The sequence below is a fragment of the Nuphar pumila genome, chromosome 9, assembly GCF_984573655.1.
Source record: "Nuphar pumila chromosome 9, dmNupPumi1.hap1.1, whole genome shotgun sequence".
Classification (NCBI taxonomy): Eukaryota; Viridiplantae; Streptophyta; class Magnoliopsida; order Nymphaeales; family Nymphaeaceae; genus Nuphar; species Nuphar pumila.
In genome coordinates, this window is record NC_143257.1 from 11,705,373 (window position 1) to 11,720,986 (window position 15,614).

At 38.0% G+C, this 15,614-nt stretch overlaps 1 protein-coding gene across 3 annotated transcripts in view; it reads right to left on the reverse strand.

Annotated features, from left to right (window-relative positions):
- Positions 1–7,268: 7,268 nt before the first annotated feature.
- The window catches only part of LOC149828418 (uncharacterized), a 60,370-nt gene continuing 52,024 nt past the window's right edge, over positions 7,269–15,614 (reverse strand). For all 3 annotated transcript variants that reach the window (XR_016434284.1, XR_016434285.1, XM_090017568.1), the window contains one exon: positions 7,269–7,980. Coding sequence is in view for 1 of the 3 variants with exons in the window: in XM_090017568.1 (XP_089873694.1) it covers positions 7,975–7,980 (6 nt within the window). In the remaining 2 variants the exon portion in view is untranslated. The remainder of the gene's footprint in view (positions 7,981–15,614) is intronic.

Consider the following 15,614-nt stretch of genomic DNA (forward strand, 5'->3'; position numbering starts at 1 on the left):
AAAATTTGGAATTTTTCAACTCTGTGAAAAGCTAAGATTGAAACCTACAACTTTCATGTTTGGATATTTTATTGACTCATTGTTGTTGTACTCTAAAAGTATCAATTTCTACTGTTATCCAATATTTGAATTTTTATTACTGCAATAATATTTCTATATCATTTCGGATATTCAAAAATTCGTAGAGGGTTGTAGAAATATCATAAAATTATGATCTTTAGTGTTATGGAAAGATCTAGATCTGATCTTCATTTTGTCAGTGGTGAGTTTTCTCAAACTTCAATGTTTGAAGGATAAAAAATTCCTATGAACAATCTATCCCTGAAATTCAATAATCTGTGATAGACTTGTTTAGCAGTCCCGGTATCGAGTCCGTGGAACGAACACTCCTGCTTCGAATCTGGTGTTTCCAGATTTGTTGGAAAATTGTGTGAATCACGCACGACTTTCATTTGGACCACCTCTGTCGAAACAGAGCGCACAAGTCCCAAAAATCTGTTTCTCAGAGTTCTGTTCAGACTCTGCAGCGTGTAAGCTTCCACGTGGATGTGGATCCATTTGGATCCTGGATCGGTGTGTACCGAGTCCACACCATACCATTGCATCACTTTGTGGAAGGACTAGGGAAGTATTATTGTAAAATTTATTTCCTTTGTAAGGAAATATTTGTTCATAAAAAATAATATCTTGGCTTGTGAAAATCATTTTGTTTTGAATATCATAAACACGATATCCTTTTTTATTAAAAGTGTACCCAACAAATACACATGGCTTTGCTCGAGGAGAAAATTTATCCGTTGGAGAAGGAATAATTTTAACATAACACAAACATCCGAATGTATGGAGATGTTCATAGTTGATGGTTTTTCCAAATAAAAGTTCCAAAGGGGTTTTATTTTGTAAAATAATTGATGGAGTACGATTTATTAAATACGTAGTTGTTAATATACATTCCCCTCAAAAATCAATAGGTAAAAAGGCTTGAAAACGAAGAGCCCTTGCCACTTCTAGAAGATGTATATGTTTTCGTTCAACTCTACCATTTTGTTGAGGTGTTCCTACGCAAGAAGTTTGATGATCAATGCATGTTTGATGAAAAAATTCTTGAGTACAATTTGCCAAAAATTCAGATCCATTATCACTATGAATACTTCTGATTCTTGTTTTGAATTGATTTTCAACCATAGAATGAAAAAGTTTTAAACAAGAAAGAGCTTCTGATTTGTAGCGCATAAGGAAAATCCTTGTTGAACGTGAATAATCATCCACTATTATAAGAATAACGTGCACCAGTGTGTGATGATGTAACATAACCTCCCTATATGTCGATATGAATCAACTCAAAAGGTACTGATGTCCGACTTTCACTAGAAGAGAATGGTAATCGATTCATTTTTGCCTTATGACAAGCATCACAAGGTAAATCAATAACATAATGAGGTAATGACAATTTATTCTTTAAAACAAGCAATCGAAAATTAGAAAGATGACCGAGACGATTATGCCATGTTTGGGTTGATTCTTGAGACACTGCTAAAGCTTTATGAATAGTAGTAGTTGTGAAATGATAGAGTCCGCCATACAGATTACCCGCTCCAATCAGCCTCCTTAAGGTAAGGTCCTGAAAAACACAAAAATCAGAAAAGAAAACAGCCATACTATGTGATGATTTGTGAATTTAGGAACAAATAAGAGATTGTATTTGAATGTGGGAACATAAAGCACATCAAGAAGGATCAAGTTCGAACGAAGTTGGACTTTACCTACTTGATTGATGTATATACTATGACCATTTAGAAGTTTGATTGGTCTTGGATTAGGAATAACTTGCACATCAAACATAATATCCAGATATGGTGTTATGTGTTTGGATGCACCTGTGTCAATGATCCTTGGAAAATCAAATAAATAGGGAAAAGTTTTACCTGCGAGATTAGCATTGGCTGGTTTAGCATTGACATTGAGCCAAGAAGCTAGCTGATTTAATTGATCCTCTGACAACTGCGAGATAACAGAATGCTCTAGAACCGGTGCTCCACTTGTACTTGAATTTGCGGCATATGGTTCATTTGAATCTGATTTGTTAACTTTTACATGGTTGGCTGGATATCCATGCAAGACATAGCAATGCGCTTTAATGTGACCCATTCTACCACAATGGTCACACTTTGGACGTGAACGATTATTTGGGAAATGAACGCTGGTTTGAATGGAAACTCTTGATGGCGAGAGCGACATTTTTCGGCCCATGAGAATTTGGCATCAACAATCATTGAGTTTCTTCTTAAAGAACCATGGAGTATACTTTGTTTATATTGGGAAGAGGCTCGATGGTTAATATTTGACTCCGGATATTGGCAAAGGTGTCATTGAGCCCCATTAAAAATTGGTATACTTTCTCTCATTCAAGACAAATGTTAAATTCTTTGAAGGCTCCACAAGAACAATTTGGAGCCGAATTCAAAAATCCAAGTTCATCCCAAAGTGTTTTGAGATTAGTAAAATAGGTTGCCAAAGATGATTGTTCTTGTTGTAAATCAGATATTTGTTTCTTAAGTTGATAAATTCGGGCAACACTACCTTGTGGAAACCTTTCTTCTAAATCGACCCACACATCTCGTGCATCATTAGCATAGATGACACTATGTGCAATATCCTTTGACAATGCATTTAGTAACCATGAGAAAACCATGTCATTGGCTCGGTTCCATACTTGGAAATCTGCAGCAGTTGTAGCCGATCTGGGACAAGTACCATCAACAAATAAAAATTTGTTTTTAGCACTGAGGGCCATTTTCATAGCCCTTTTCCATGTAGAATAGTTGTCACCGGTAAGTGGAGTGGTAACTAAAACAGCACCCAGATTATCTCAATGGTGCAGAAAATATGGTGATGATATCTCTTTCAATCGATCAGAAAAATCAGAAGAGGCAGCCATGGACATGTATAGAAAATGCACTGTTTTGCAAAAAAAAAAACACAAGAAATGCACGGTCCTGCTACAGGCAGTGCAGTAAGTGTACCTGGATTGATAGTCAGGTGCACCAGGGAATAGAAACATACAAATGATCCACAGTGTCTGCAGAGGCCAGTAAGCAACGTGATAACAAAAAGGGCTCGGTAAGCAGACTCTGCGATAGCCTCAGAGTGCTCAGTCTGAAAATGAACAGAGAGGCATAACCTGCTCTGATACCATGAGAAAGGAGCAAACAATGAAGTTGCCAAAGAAAGAGGGAACGAACAGTAAAAAGAAATTGGTATGCTTCAATACATTTCAATATTTACATAGCACATTTATAATATCACACAACATGGGTCTGCGTGAGTTACAAGATTTGGAATTCAAAAATTACAGGTTGTTACAGATAAGTCGTGATCTCTGTTTCCTGATTTCATGTTGGACGGTTACTCATGTCATCTTAGTATCTTTGATACTATGGACCATCCAAACTAGGATCAGCCACGACCATCAGGCCCCCCACAACTAAAGCAATTCAAAGGTAGATTTGATCTACTGTAAAACGGAAGGGATATTTAAACAAAAAAGAGGAGAAAAGATGGTTTTCCATTTGAGGAAACCACCTCCCCATAATAGATTGAGGGATGAGGTTAAACCTCACTCTCCACGATCAACGGGGGGTGAGGTTATCTTCACCCCATCGTGAATAGCCCTCACGATAAGCTCCCCACCACTGTCGAGCAAGAGAGAGAGAGAGGCAGAGAGTGAGGGAGAGAGACAAGAAGAAGAAGAAAAAATTTATGAGAAGAAGCAGAGAAGAAGGAGACTCACTGGAGCTCGCCTTCGGCGAGTAAGCATCTGTCTTCTTTTTTTTCTCCTTTCATTTTTCGATTAAAATGAGAGCCGACAATCATGGCTGCCGACGAATTGCAGTGAAGGAAAAAAAAAAGAAAGAAAAGAGGGCACTACGATGGAAAGAAAGAGAGAGAGAGAGAGAGAGAGAGAGGTCGACGTCGACCCTTCTGCCATAGAGTGAAGGAGAGAGAGGGTTGGTTCAGAGGCCAGCCCCTTTGTTTCTCAGAATACGAAAGGGGCAGAGCCCCTTTCACTTTTGTGTTTTAAAAGGAGGACCAGACTGTGTCGGTCTGGGTGCAGCCCAAACCGAACCTGTCGGTCTGGGTCACACCCAGACCGAACCATGTATGAGTAAAAAAGAAAAAACAAAATAAAAAGTCAAGTCGAATCGGTTCAGAACGAGTCTGCTTAAAACAAACCACTTCAGCTTGAATCAGTTTAAAACTGAACTGATCTGGACCAAACCGGTTCAGACTGACTCAGACAAACCAAACTGGTCTGATTCAGAATTCAAGTCTACTAGGTCTCGGTTCTTGGTTCGGATCTGATCTGATATGAATCGGACTGATTCTCGATCCAATTAATCTAGACCAATTTAAATGGAACTGGATCTAGAGAGATATGGGTTTGGATCCAGTCCAACTATTCTGGATTCAGAACAAAACTAGATCTGGTTAGGATAAGTACTGAATTCAGATCAAAAATAAATCTGGATCTAACTAAATGGATCAGTTTTGGATCCAGATCAAAACTAGGTCTAGATCTAGTCCGACAATTCTAGATCCAGATCAGTAATAGGTCTGGATCCAGTTAGACAGTTTTAGATCTAAATAAAAATGGATCTATATCGAGTTTGTGATTTATTTTTGAATTATGAGAATAATTATTGAAATGACCAAAATACCTTTATATGTACCCAAGACCCATTTTGGTAAAATAGGCATTACTTTATACTCCACACTTAGAATTGAGTGAGGTTTGGTGCGTTGGACTCATATTGTAAAGGAGAATCTCTTTGTCCTTTGATCTTGGTCAAATTATGGAAAAAAAAATTGAGGTGTGACGAGTCAATTCAAGAGAAGTATTTTGGTAATTTGGTTAAAATATGCGAGGTTATGTATATTAATACAAATATGCTTGTGTAATGATCATATTCTTCTGTTAGATCAACTTGAGACTCGATTTTGATCAGAGACCAGTATTCATATTTAAGGTAAGGAATATTATAAGTAATTTTAATTGTAAATAACTTTTTTTGCATTTTTCATGTTATTGTTGATATGTGAATGAGCATGATTAAAAAGATAGATCTTGAGTGTGAGCATGATATGAATAAAATGATCATACATAAAATTATTGTAATGAAATGAGTACATACACATGTTAGTTACGATATGTTATGCATAATAGAAAGAGATTATTTTGTGATAGCATATCTATGTGATAAATTGCTAATAACATGCATTATGATGCGATTATGTTTAGACATGAATTCTTTTATTCTATTCATGTTATGTGAATGAATATATTGATTAGCATGCATAACTTTTTAAATCTTGGAAGTGATGATCTATGGTAAGGGCTACCTGGTTCGTGGCCAGAGTGCAACCACCATGGAGAGTGGCCACCGGTGATTTAACGATGTGGAGACTCTATATTGTTTCATGCTTAGTACGAGATAAGTGTGAACCCTAATGTCATCATGAGATTAGAGAGTGAAATTCATCGTGATCATTTCACAATATCAATCATGAGAGAACGAGTGAAATACGAACTTGAGATCGTAGTCTAATATGATGAACTTAATTTATAACTTAGGGTTATACTCATACAATGTTTGAGACTCTAGACGATCATGGATAGTTGAGAATCATCATGGTTATGATGTAGCATGAACCATGCCAAGATTGAGATTGAGTTTGACCTTTCGGTCAGCTATTAAAGAGGTTTTTTTTTGTTTTACTATAATGCTTGGTGGTCTGGGGATTATTGGGAGTGTATAGTTCATAGTCTGGCCAATATGCATAATTGATGTGTTCTACGTGGGTTGCTACACCCATAGATAGCTATGACCAGTCTAGCCGACCTAGTGTTAGTTTGGTTTGACAGAGTGTTTGAGAGAGTTAAATAGAGATAATTAAAACATACAAACCGTGTATGGTGTGTCAAAAACTAAACTCAGACTCGAGGCATAGAGACCACTACAATTGTTAATTAAAGTGTTTATTTACTTATAATTATTTCTTACTGGGTTGTAGACTCACTCTCTGTATAATTACAACTATAGGATCCAAACACACTAGCATAGACAAAACATGATCGGCTACTTGTTCGGTGGAGCACTTTTAGTTTTTATTTTTCTTGTCATTGAATATTTATGTATTTGTTATTTTTTATATTATGAATGATATTACAAAAGAAAGTGAGTTATTGAAAAACTATTCCAAAAATTTTCTGTAGTTATGTTTGCCCTGGTCAGGAGTAGAGCATTCAGTTTTGGTTCATATTAGAGATCATAACTACACGGAAGGCAAGTTCATGATAGCAAGAACCGCCAAACTGTTTTCCATGTTGATGTTTCTGGAGGCTCCCCTCATCAATAAAATACCATCTGATCGGCAGATAACTGAACGGCAGATTTTGGTTGCAGCCTGGTGTTCCTGAATGAGGGCGATTACAGAAGGTAGGAAGCACATTAATCCTATACACACGTGCCTGATGCGCTGTGTACATAACCTAACAATTTTGAATGTTAAACCAGCCAACGATGTGGAATGTTTATTACTGTTTCCCACAAGGCAGGGGGGAGCAAAGGGTGTGGCACAATATGCCCGTCACCTCTGCACTCCCGGTTCATTTTTCACCTTGTTTAGTTTTGCTGTATATTTTGTATCCCCATGTATAGCTTCCTCTAACAAAGGACAGGCCTCCCACAGCTTTCTCAGCGAAAAAATGAAGAAAAAATTAGCTTTTCCAAGTTCTCGACGTTTTCAAGCCGCTATATTTTAAAATATAGACATCTGAGAAGTCATCTGCGGCACTCTCTTTGACATAACCCATACTGAAAGTAATTGGAACACCCCATTTTTTATCATATTGAGAACCATTGTGATGGGATCTAATTTTTCTGATAAAAAACAATGTTTCCTTCACACATTTTCAACTTTGTTTCTGTTCTTAACCAATCTAAGGCACTCTTGCACCATCATGTCATAGTTCCCTCCATTCAGCCCGTTGATGGTTTCCATGGACAGAGGGGAAGGCCCAGTCTTTTATCGACTACCACATTCTAAAAGGCAACACCTGCGGACTGTAGTATGCTGGTAATCTGGTCTTTTGCTGCAACCAATTAGAGCTTTGTATCCTGGTTTCCACGGCTCCAAGACAAGAAGTCATTGTCGCCTGGCTTTTATAACAAAAAATTAGGAAGCTAACCAAGATCATCAAAATTTCCTTAGGACGATCAAGCCAGGAAATCATGTCCGTTAAACCACCAGGGTTCTTGAAAAAGTCAGAACAATATCCATTCCCTAATTGATACAACAAAGAGCAGCCTCAAAAGGCTTTTCAAAGTCTGGTTTGCAGATCCTGTGCAGAGAGACATTACTCAATTACTGCATTTTTTCCATTTTTCAACAGCAGACTCGGCTCAACCGCTTATATGGCGTTCCAGCACCAAACAACAGTCATGAGCTGAAATCGATCTTTCTTTTTCACTGATAACATGCATCAATGATATCTACAGTGACATTGACAAAGAATCATGATGCATACATCTGGAAGTTTTAAACAACTGCCTTCGCAGTCTGACATGTGAAAGATCAAGAGGTCGGTATCATCGCGACTCAGATTATCACTGGTTGTCTCATGTTGTGCAAGAAACCGGGTGCTGTTCGCCTGATCCACTCAAAGCGATATGTATTTGTATGAAGTAGTCCTGCAGTTAGCTCTTCCCTTTTTTGTTCTTTCGATAAGAGTTGGCTCTTCCCTTGCCCAGTGACACAAGGCAGCCCAGCCAGTGACCCATTATGTCAATAACACTCCAAAGAAGCTACAAGAAACTTGTACCGAGATTAAGATCGTTCAAATTAGTCAGGATCAGAGAACGTGTGGTTCCAACTTGCTGTGCAATCTCCAACTGCGGCTCCAAAGTCTGCATCTCATAGCTGCAAGAAAAAGAACAGTTAAATTTCACACAACAGTAGCTTCAATCATCACTTTACAATTAATCCCATCTTCACAAAGACTAATGACTGAAAAAACCAAAATTATGTACCATTTATTATAATCATGCAATCATCAGATTTTCAATCAGCCCTCTAATCATCAAACAAGAAACCAATGTTGTCAGAACCAGTTTCTCAACTGAATCATTTTTCAAAGGATTCAGAAAAAATCGGCCCCGAATCAAATTTTGTCAAATTAGTTTATTTGAAAACTGCTTTTTTAAACAATTAAAAAACTCAAAAACTAAAACAAAAAAATAGGAAAATACGGAAACAAAAGTAAATGATTACTTATAGGGTCCAGTCAAATTTTAACATACACATTTAATGGCCATAAAATATTAGAGTGAACAAACATCATAATTATCACAAAAAAAGATTCAGGCTGATTTGTATGTGAATCGGTGAAGTGCTGATTTGATTCAATTTTGATAAAAAAAATCAGGCTGATTCAGTTCAATTTTCACAGCACAGGATGGAACAATTCAAGTGAAAGACTAAAACCATGTTCTCAATGATTTAAACTAGAGAGAAGGGAAGAAGAAACAAGAGTGGTCCATCTCAACTACAAACTATAACTTACGCATACTTAGCCAGTCACGAAAGAGAACAAGAATCAAAAGAGCAAGTTACTCTTTTCTGAATCTTCAAAAGACCCCACCACTCTTTTAACATAGGCCATCAACAGTTTGTATCCTAATAAGATGTCATTGGAGTTCAAGGTGAAGATAGACCCATACCATACCAACCACAGTGCAAAAGGACACTAAGAAAATATTGCAAACTTTTCTTATACACAATTCTAAGGTTACTCTTTATAATTAAAATATAAAACCATAAAAATCTTGGTTTATCACAATTCATAAACTGTATTTACCAAAAAACATGAATGCAATTTAATCCTCATTCGCATATCCTATTAGCAATGGACCTGGGTCTAGCAATGACCTCTTTGGATGCTGTCAAAGAGGCCAGGAAAATACAAATTGCAGTGCCAAGCATAAACAACAGTATTAGTCTCTGTAGGAATGTTCAATGTGTGAGCGTATGTTGAGTGAGAGAGAGAGAGTCTTCAAAGAGTGAGCATAACTACATAATCTTGTAGATCCCTAATTGTGCATGTCCATACCATCTTAAATAGTTATTGCCATTGCATATATGAAATTTGATATGGAAAAAGGATCATGCTTCCTATAAAACCAGAAGACAGTATAAAAAACTGTCTAAACAAACACTCAAGCTACATTCCAGAGTTCAACTGATCCATCACTTTGCAGCACAGGCTTGCTGCTAAGAATAACAATCTAAAAAACGAGGTACTTTTAAGTTCACATAAAGCAGAAACAATATATTGGGGTATAAGCATATCTATAAACTGTATGAAAAGAAGTTATGGAACTTCATCATTTAGCATATGTCATGTGGTGTAAATAACCAAAATGTCCACCAATATCAAAGTGGACAAGCACAAAAGCGGTCTCTAAGAACACACTCACAAAACCCACAAAGGGTCACACACAAGAAGGCTCACAATATAAAAAATAATATTTTATTAATTAATCACAAGTATGCAAAAAGCATACTTTAACAAAGGGTTCACCCCTATTTATATACAAGAGAGAGAGGTGAGTAAGAGAGTTAAGAGAGAAGAAAGAGAAGAGAGAGAGAGAGAGAGGCCTCTTCTTGCTGTTGGACTAGATCCAACGGCTAGTTTGACTAGCCGTTGGCCTCTTCTTGCCATTGGACTAGATCCAACGACTAGTGTGACTAGCCATTGGACCAAATCCAATGACTAGAATGACTAGTCATTGGACTATATCCTATCGGCTAGTCCTAGTCAACTTGATTTTGACTAAAATAAATAAAACAAAAATATTTTACAATAAAGAATAAAATAAAATAAATATATATTATATATACATATATACACGTATATGAAGATAGGTATATACATAATGAGTAATGCTACCTACTTCGACATACTAGAAAGCATGGTTGTAAGTTGTATCTTCTAAATCAAACCTTATAGATGTACTCAACATAGTTTTTTTGATAGGGATCATCTGGATCATGATTTTTGGACATAAAAGTAGGATTTTTTAAGTCATAAAATTTTGATACATTATGAGTTGTTGTTTTTTAAAGGTCTTAAAAAATATACATATATGCTATAATCACATGATCCAAAACTTGTTTCCTACGAAATAATGCTTATAGATCATATCTATAGGGTCTAGTCAACTAAAAAAAGTTTAAGAATTTTGACAATCTAAAACTTCTATTAGGTGGGAGTAGGTACTCCGGGAGCACCGTATCATTACCAATACATAATATATATGTACAAAGATTACATATCTTAACATGTAGACCTACAAATTTTCTTCTCACACCTGTCTAGCTAGCCAATTGTTACAAAACCTTTCTTGCTCCAGCTTTGACCCAAAGAATATGCCCCCTAGTTAGGATCTGATCCGCAGGAGTCACAACTCTAGGATCCACTCCAAGAAAACCTGCCCAGCCTAGAGTTCCACTAAGGCTGGGACTCTGGTGGGACACCCTCCTAGAGTCCTCTCTAGGGTAAAATTGTGATTGTACTTTTACCTTTTTTTCTTTTGTAATTCTATAAATAGGCATGTATAGCTTAGTTTATTTTCAATGAAGCATATTGAGATTCCTCTCTATTCTTCGTTTTAGTTTGTATAATTGCTCCCTAAGGGAAAGACTCTCCTCCCACACTTGTTTCTCTATGGTCGGCTCATCGAGAATGTGTTTCTCTTCTAGTTGACACCCTCACCGCCCGCTAGGTGATATGTTTGTCTCTCTCTCTCTCTATCATTTTTCCTTTATTGTATCTTCTGCCTTGGGACACGTCCTTTCCACACGCCCCTCCATGACATCTTTGGTTGTGTCAACTACTTGAGACACACCTCTCTTCACCTCCCCGCCTAGCTATGTCCTCCTCCTGCAACATGAACCTGGTGGCTCCCTGTTCATGTGCAGCATGTCTGACACCTACACAAATATGCACCTTGCCCAACGCTACTGTTGTCGTGCCCTCCCTATTTCTACATCATACCTGCTCACAGCTCGATCTATGTACGACCCTTAGTTGCACAAGTGCAGATTCTTCTTGACCTTAAATTTGCACTCCGCAAGCCAAATCCACAAGACTGACCCCTCTGAGAATCGAGTCCTCACAATTGGTATCAGAGCATTGATCCTGCGAGTCATGCTATCTAGTAGTAAGGGACCACGCCCTTCTCGCTTTCACTCAGGTATGATTCGACGTGCGTGTTAAATTTCTAAATTATATTTTTCAATTTTGTTGCATCGGATTTTACTGTGTGGAGCGTTAGATCAGATCTAACGCTGATCTAACCTGAATCTAGAGGATTTGATTTTGCTTCTCATGCTCGTGATAGTTTTTAGGTCTCCAAGGAGCTGGACAACAGTCTTGACAGCTTTGTACAAGTGTGGCTGAATTCTTTCCCAGTCTGCACTGAGTCAAATACGTATTTTGGTCCAACCTAGGCACTTTTGGGAGGGTCTGATGAACTCAGGTTCTCGACCATTGTTCCAGAACATGTTTGTCTTTTATACGATAGCCCCATGCTTACTCGACCATTTGTAAATACAATGCTGCTAGTACTGTTACCATAACTCGTTTTGATATCATGAATATATTCAATGAGGGCTCACACCCTTCTTGTTTTCGTAACCCTGGAAACTTGCGATATGACTTAGGCATAGGAGATATATGGTGAACTCTGCACCGCATTCGAAGAAAGATCTACTCGAGTCAATAAGCAACTCGCTCAATTGGGCAAATACATAGTTACGCTCAACAAAAAGTTGGATGATTGATTTTGGTAGCTCCTCGTGCGTATCGATGGACGCAATAGCGATCAAGATTATCGTAACATGGAATCTAGCTCTGGCGGTTAGACCTCAAGGTCCACCAATGAACTCTATCAGGCCTGCCAACCCTAGCTGGAATTTTCTAAATTTTCCAGGGTCAACCCTACAAGTTGGTTGTTTTGGGTTGAGCAATATTTTCGGATTGCTTGGACAGCCGAGGAGGACCAGGTGGCCTTCACCTTGATTTACCTCAAGGAAGATGTCATCCGCTGGTATCAGTGGTTGGTGTCCTAGTTGGGGATGCCTACTTGGGAGGGCTTTTTTATAGCCCTAGTGATACGATTTGGTTTATCTGCCTACGCCAATCACCATATCTTGTTGTTCAAGATCTGTCAATAAGGCAGTGTTATCGACTACCAAGCAGAGTTTGAGAGGTTGAAGTTACCGGTTGGTCCCAAGAGTCACAAATTTGGACCTTTAATGCGGGCCTCAAATCGGACCTATAGATCGAGGTTCAGGTTGTAAGACTTATCTCCCTAATGCAAGGTTTTGAATTGGCATGAGTGGTCGAGAAGAAACTATCCAGGGTGAACTCACGTTAGACCCGAACAGTCAGAGATACGTGTATCAGGGAAATCCTATTTCTAGAAAGATCGTGCCCCTCCCCTCCCAAGAGGCCGCCCCTCCTAGGTCTATTATGCAAAACATGGATCACTCCTAGTCGCCTAGTCGAGCGTCTGAACCATGACTCAAGATGCAAGTAAGGCAACTCTATCGGGAACACATGGAAGAGCGCTACGAGAAGGGCCTATGTTATCACTGTGATGGAGTATGAACCAAGCACTACAAGTATAAGGTCCTAAATATGTACCTTATAGATAGTGAGGTTGAGGACAAAGAGCTTAGTGATCCTGAGTTGATCGATACGAGTGATGGCACTTTGGAGGAAGTTTCAAAGATATCATACCATGAGCTAGTCGGCGTGGAGGTGCCTTAAATGATGAAGGTACTTGGAAGAATTGGTTAATTGATGATTTTAGTGTTGATAGACATCGGTTCGATGTACAATTTCATGTGTGCTTAGACGGCTAAACGGGCCAAATGCACGACTACCCCGCAACACCCCTTTGAGGTGGTGGTTGGGAACAGTAGCAAGCTCAGATGCACCACCCTTTGTCCTAGGGTCCATCTAGAGATCCAGAGAACCATCTTGACCATGGATATATACATATTGTCGATTAAGGGTGCGAACATGGTTTTAGGAATGCAGTGGCTCCAGTCCTTGAATTATGTCTATTGAAACTTCAAGGACATGACAATGGAGTTTGAGTATAGGGGCCATCAGGTCTCAATCTGAGCTCTCCTAGGATACCTTCTCTAGCCGAGTCTAGACAGGTCACCAAGGTTGATCTGGAGAGCGTCTCTTAGGTGTTCTTGATGATAGAGGCAGAAAGGGGTACCCATGACCCCTATAGAGATTTTGGTTGACTTGGAGGCCTTGCTTCAAGAGTTGGGCACAACGTTTGATGAGTCCAAGGGCCTACCACCCTCTCGCTCCCATGACCATGCAATCCCCATTGACCTGCGGGCCAAGCTCATGAATGTATGGGCCTACAGATATGCACACGCTAAGAAGCTAGAAATTGAGTGGTTAGTCGGGGAGATGCTCTCCGACGGGATCGGGCCAACAAGAGTTTGTATTCTTCTTTAGTTTTATTGGTGAAGAATGACGGATCTTAGAGTTTTGTATCGATTATCGAACTCTTAATCAGATTACGATTAAAGACAAGTACCAGATTTTGGTAATTGACAAGTTGCTAGATAAACTACATGGGGTACATTATTTTTCGAATTACCCCAGGTCCGGTTATCATCAGATCTGCATGGCCCCAGAAGACAACATTCTGGATGCACGACGACCAACATGAGTTCTTGGTATTGCCTTTCGGTATCACCAATGCTCCGACAACTTTTTAGGGCCTAATGAATGATATTTTTTGGCCCTACCTATGGCGATTTATACTGGTCTTCTTCGATGACATCATGATCTACAACCCTTCTTAGGAAGACCATATGTGCCACCTGCGGATTGCCATGGAGACCCTCGCTGCATTGTATTGGAATATGAGGTTTCGGGTTTGGATTAGAATCTTGATTCAAACCCATGATGATGTCTTTTAGTGATTGTAATAGTCACGCACTTCATTAGTTTTACACTTTTTTTATTGCCTCTATCCTTTTGTATTCTCATGTATATTGAATAAGAGTAATTTTGTAACAGATTTGTTTGTTAATATACAGTTATCCACGACCCACAATGGAGTGTGTGGAATCAGTTTTGCTGCAACCCTAATTTCCTTTCTCTCATCTTCCTTCTCCCTCTCTTCTTTCTCTTGATGTTATGCTATGTTTTTACATGGTATCAGAGCGACGATTGAGTCTCGATCTTCCACCATAGTAAGTCCAACAAGTTCTTGGCTATTCCTCTATTTCTTAATATTTTTCACCTCATATTGCTTCTCCTCTTTTCAATAATATATTCTTTCTTCTACTCTTTATCTTTTCTTTTTATACTTAGTTTTCTATTTCTTCAGACCTACTCATATTCTTTTCTGATCATCGTATATTCAAAATCAAGTTTTTTCTTGATCTCTTCTATAGTGACGTTATTCAAATCTTCTTCAAGGGACATCAATTTTTTAAAAAAAATGGGGAAGGGAAACCCAAATCGATATTGGGTTTATTCTGTTCTTTGCAAGAAAAACATATACAATTTTTTTTATGTGATTTCTTTCTTATCTTTTGTTATCTTTGCTTCATTCAGATATGAAAACAACCTTTCTCATTATTCCAAAAAAAAAGGGTTTCATTATCTTTCATTACAAATCTTTTTGTATTTGTTTATTATTGCCCTACCTATTTGTTGTTGATAACATTTATTATTTGTAATAATTTTTTATCTGCAAAAAAAAAAACCGCAGTCAGATTTGTAAGTGTCAGCAGCCATTTCTATTTTTTTCAAACATGGATTTGTCATCTTCATATGCTCTCAGCTAGCTTTCTCAATCAACTAGTTTTTAAAAAATTGATTATATCCAATTTTTTAATGTGAAAACGTCAAATAACTCTTATTCGTAGCCAAGATCTCTCAGGACACCTAGATGGATCGGTCAAGATCCGACCATAGTTCATTTTGTGGGAAGAAAACTATGAAAAGGGGTTGTAGTTGGGGCAATGTATATTTGAAATTTGGATTTTGTTACTTGGATTAAACGTGATCAAGCACTAGTTGCTTATATCACGTCTATATTATCACAAGAAGTCTTGATCAGCATCTCTGATTACTGCACAACCATAGAATTATGGGATAAACTTATGCAGACATATTCACAAGTTTCAGAGGCAAGAGTGATGTTTTCAAAGAAAGAATTTCTAAATCTTAAGAAGGGTTCTATGTCCATTATGGAGTACCTTAATAAGATAAAAGAAATTATATACCAACTTTCCATTCAGATGTAGGGTTCCTGATAAGGACAAGGTGCAGTAGGCCCTAAACAGATTAGGACCTGAATAGTGTCTTTTATACTGTTTTGATACACTCTATATTTAAAGCCTTGTGACTAAAGATTCTTCAATTTGAAATAAGCTTACAGGTACAATTGAAAGCTCATAAGGTCTTGCAGATAATCATCAGGTGCTTATGTTGAATACCCAAT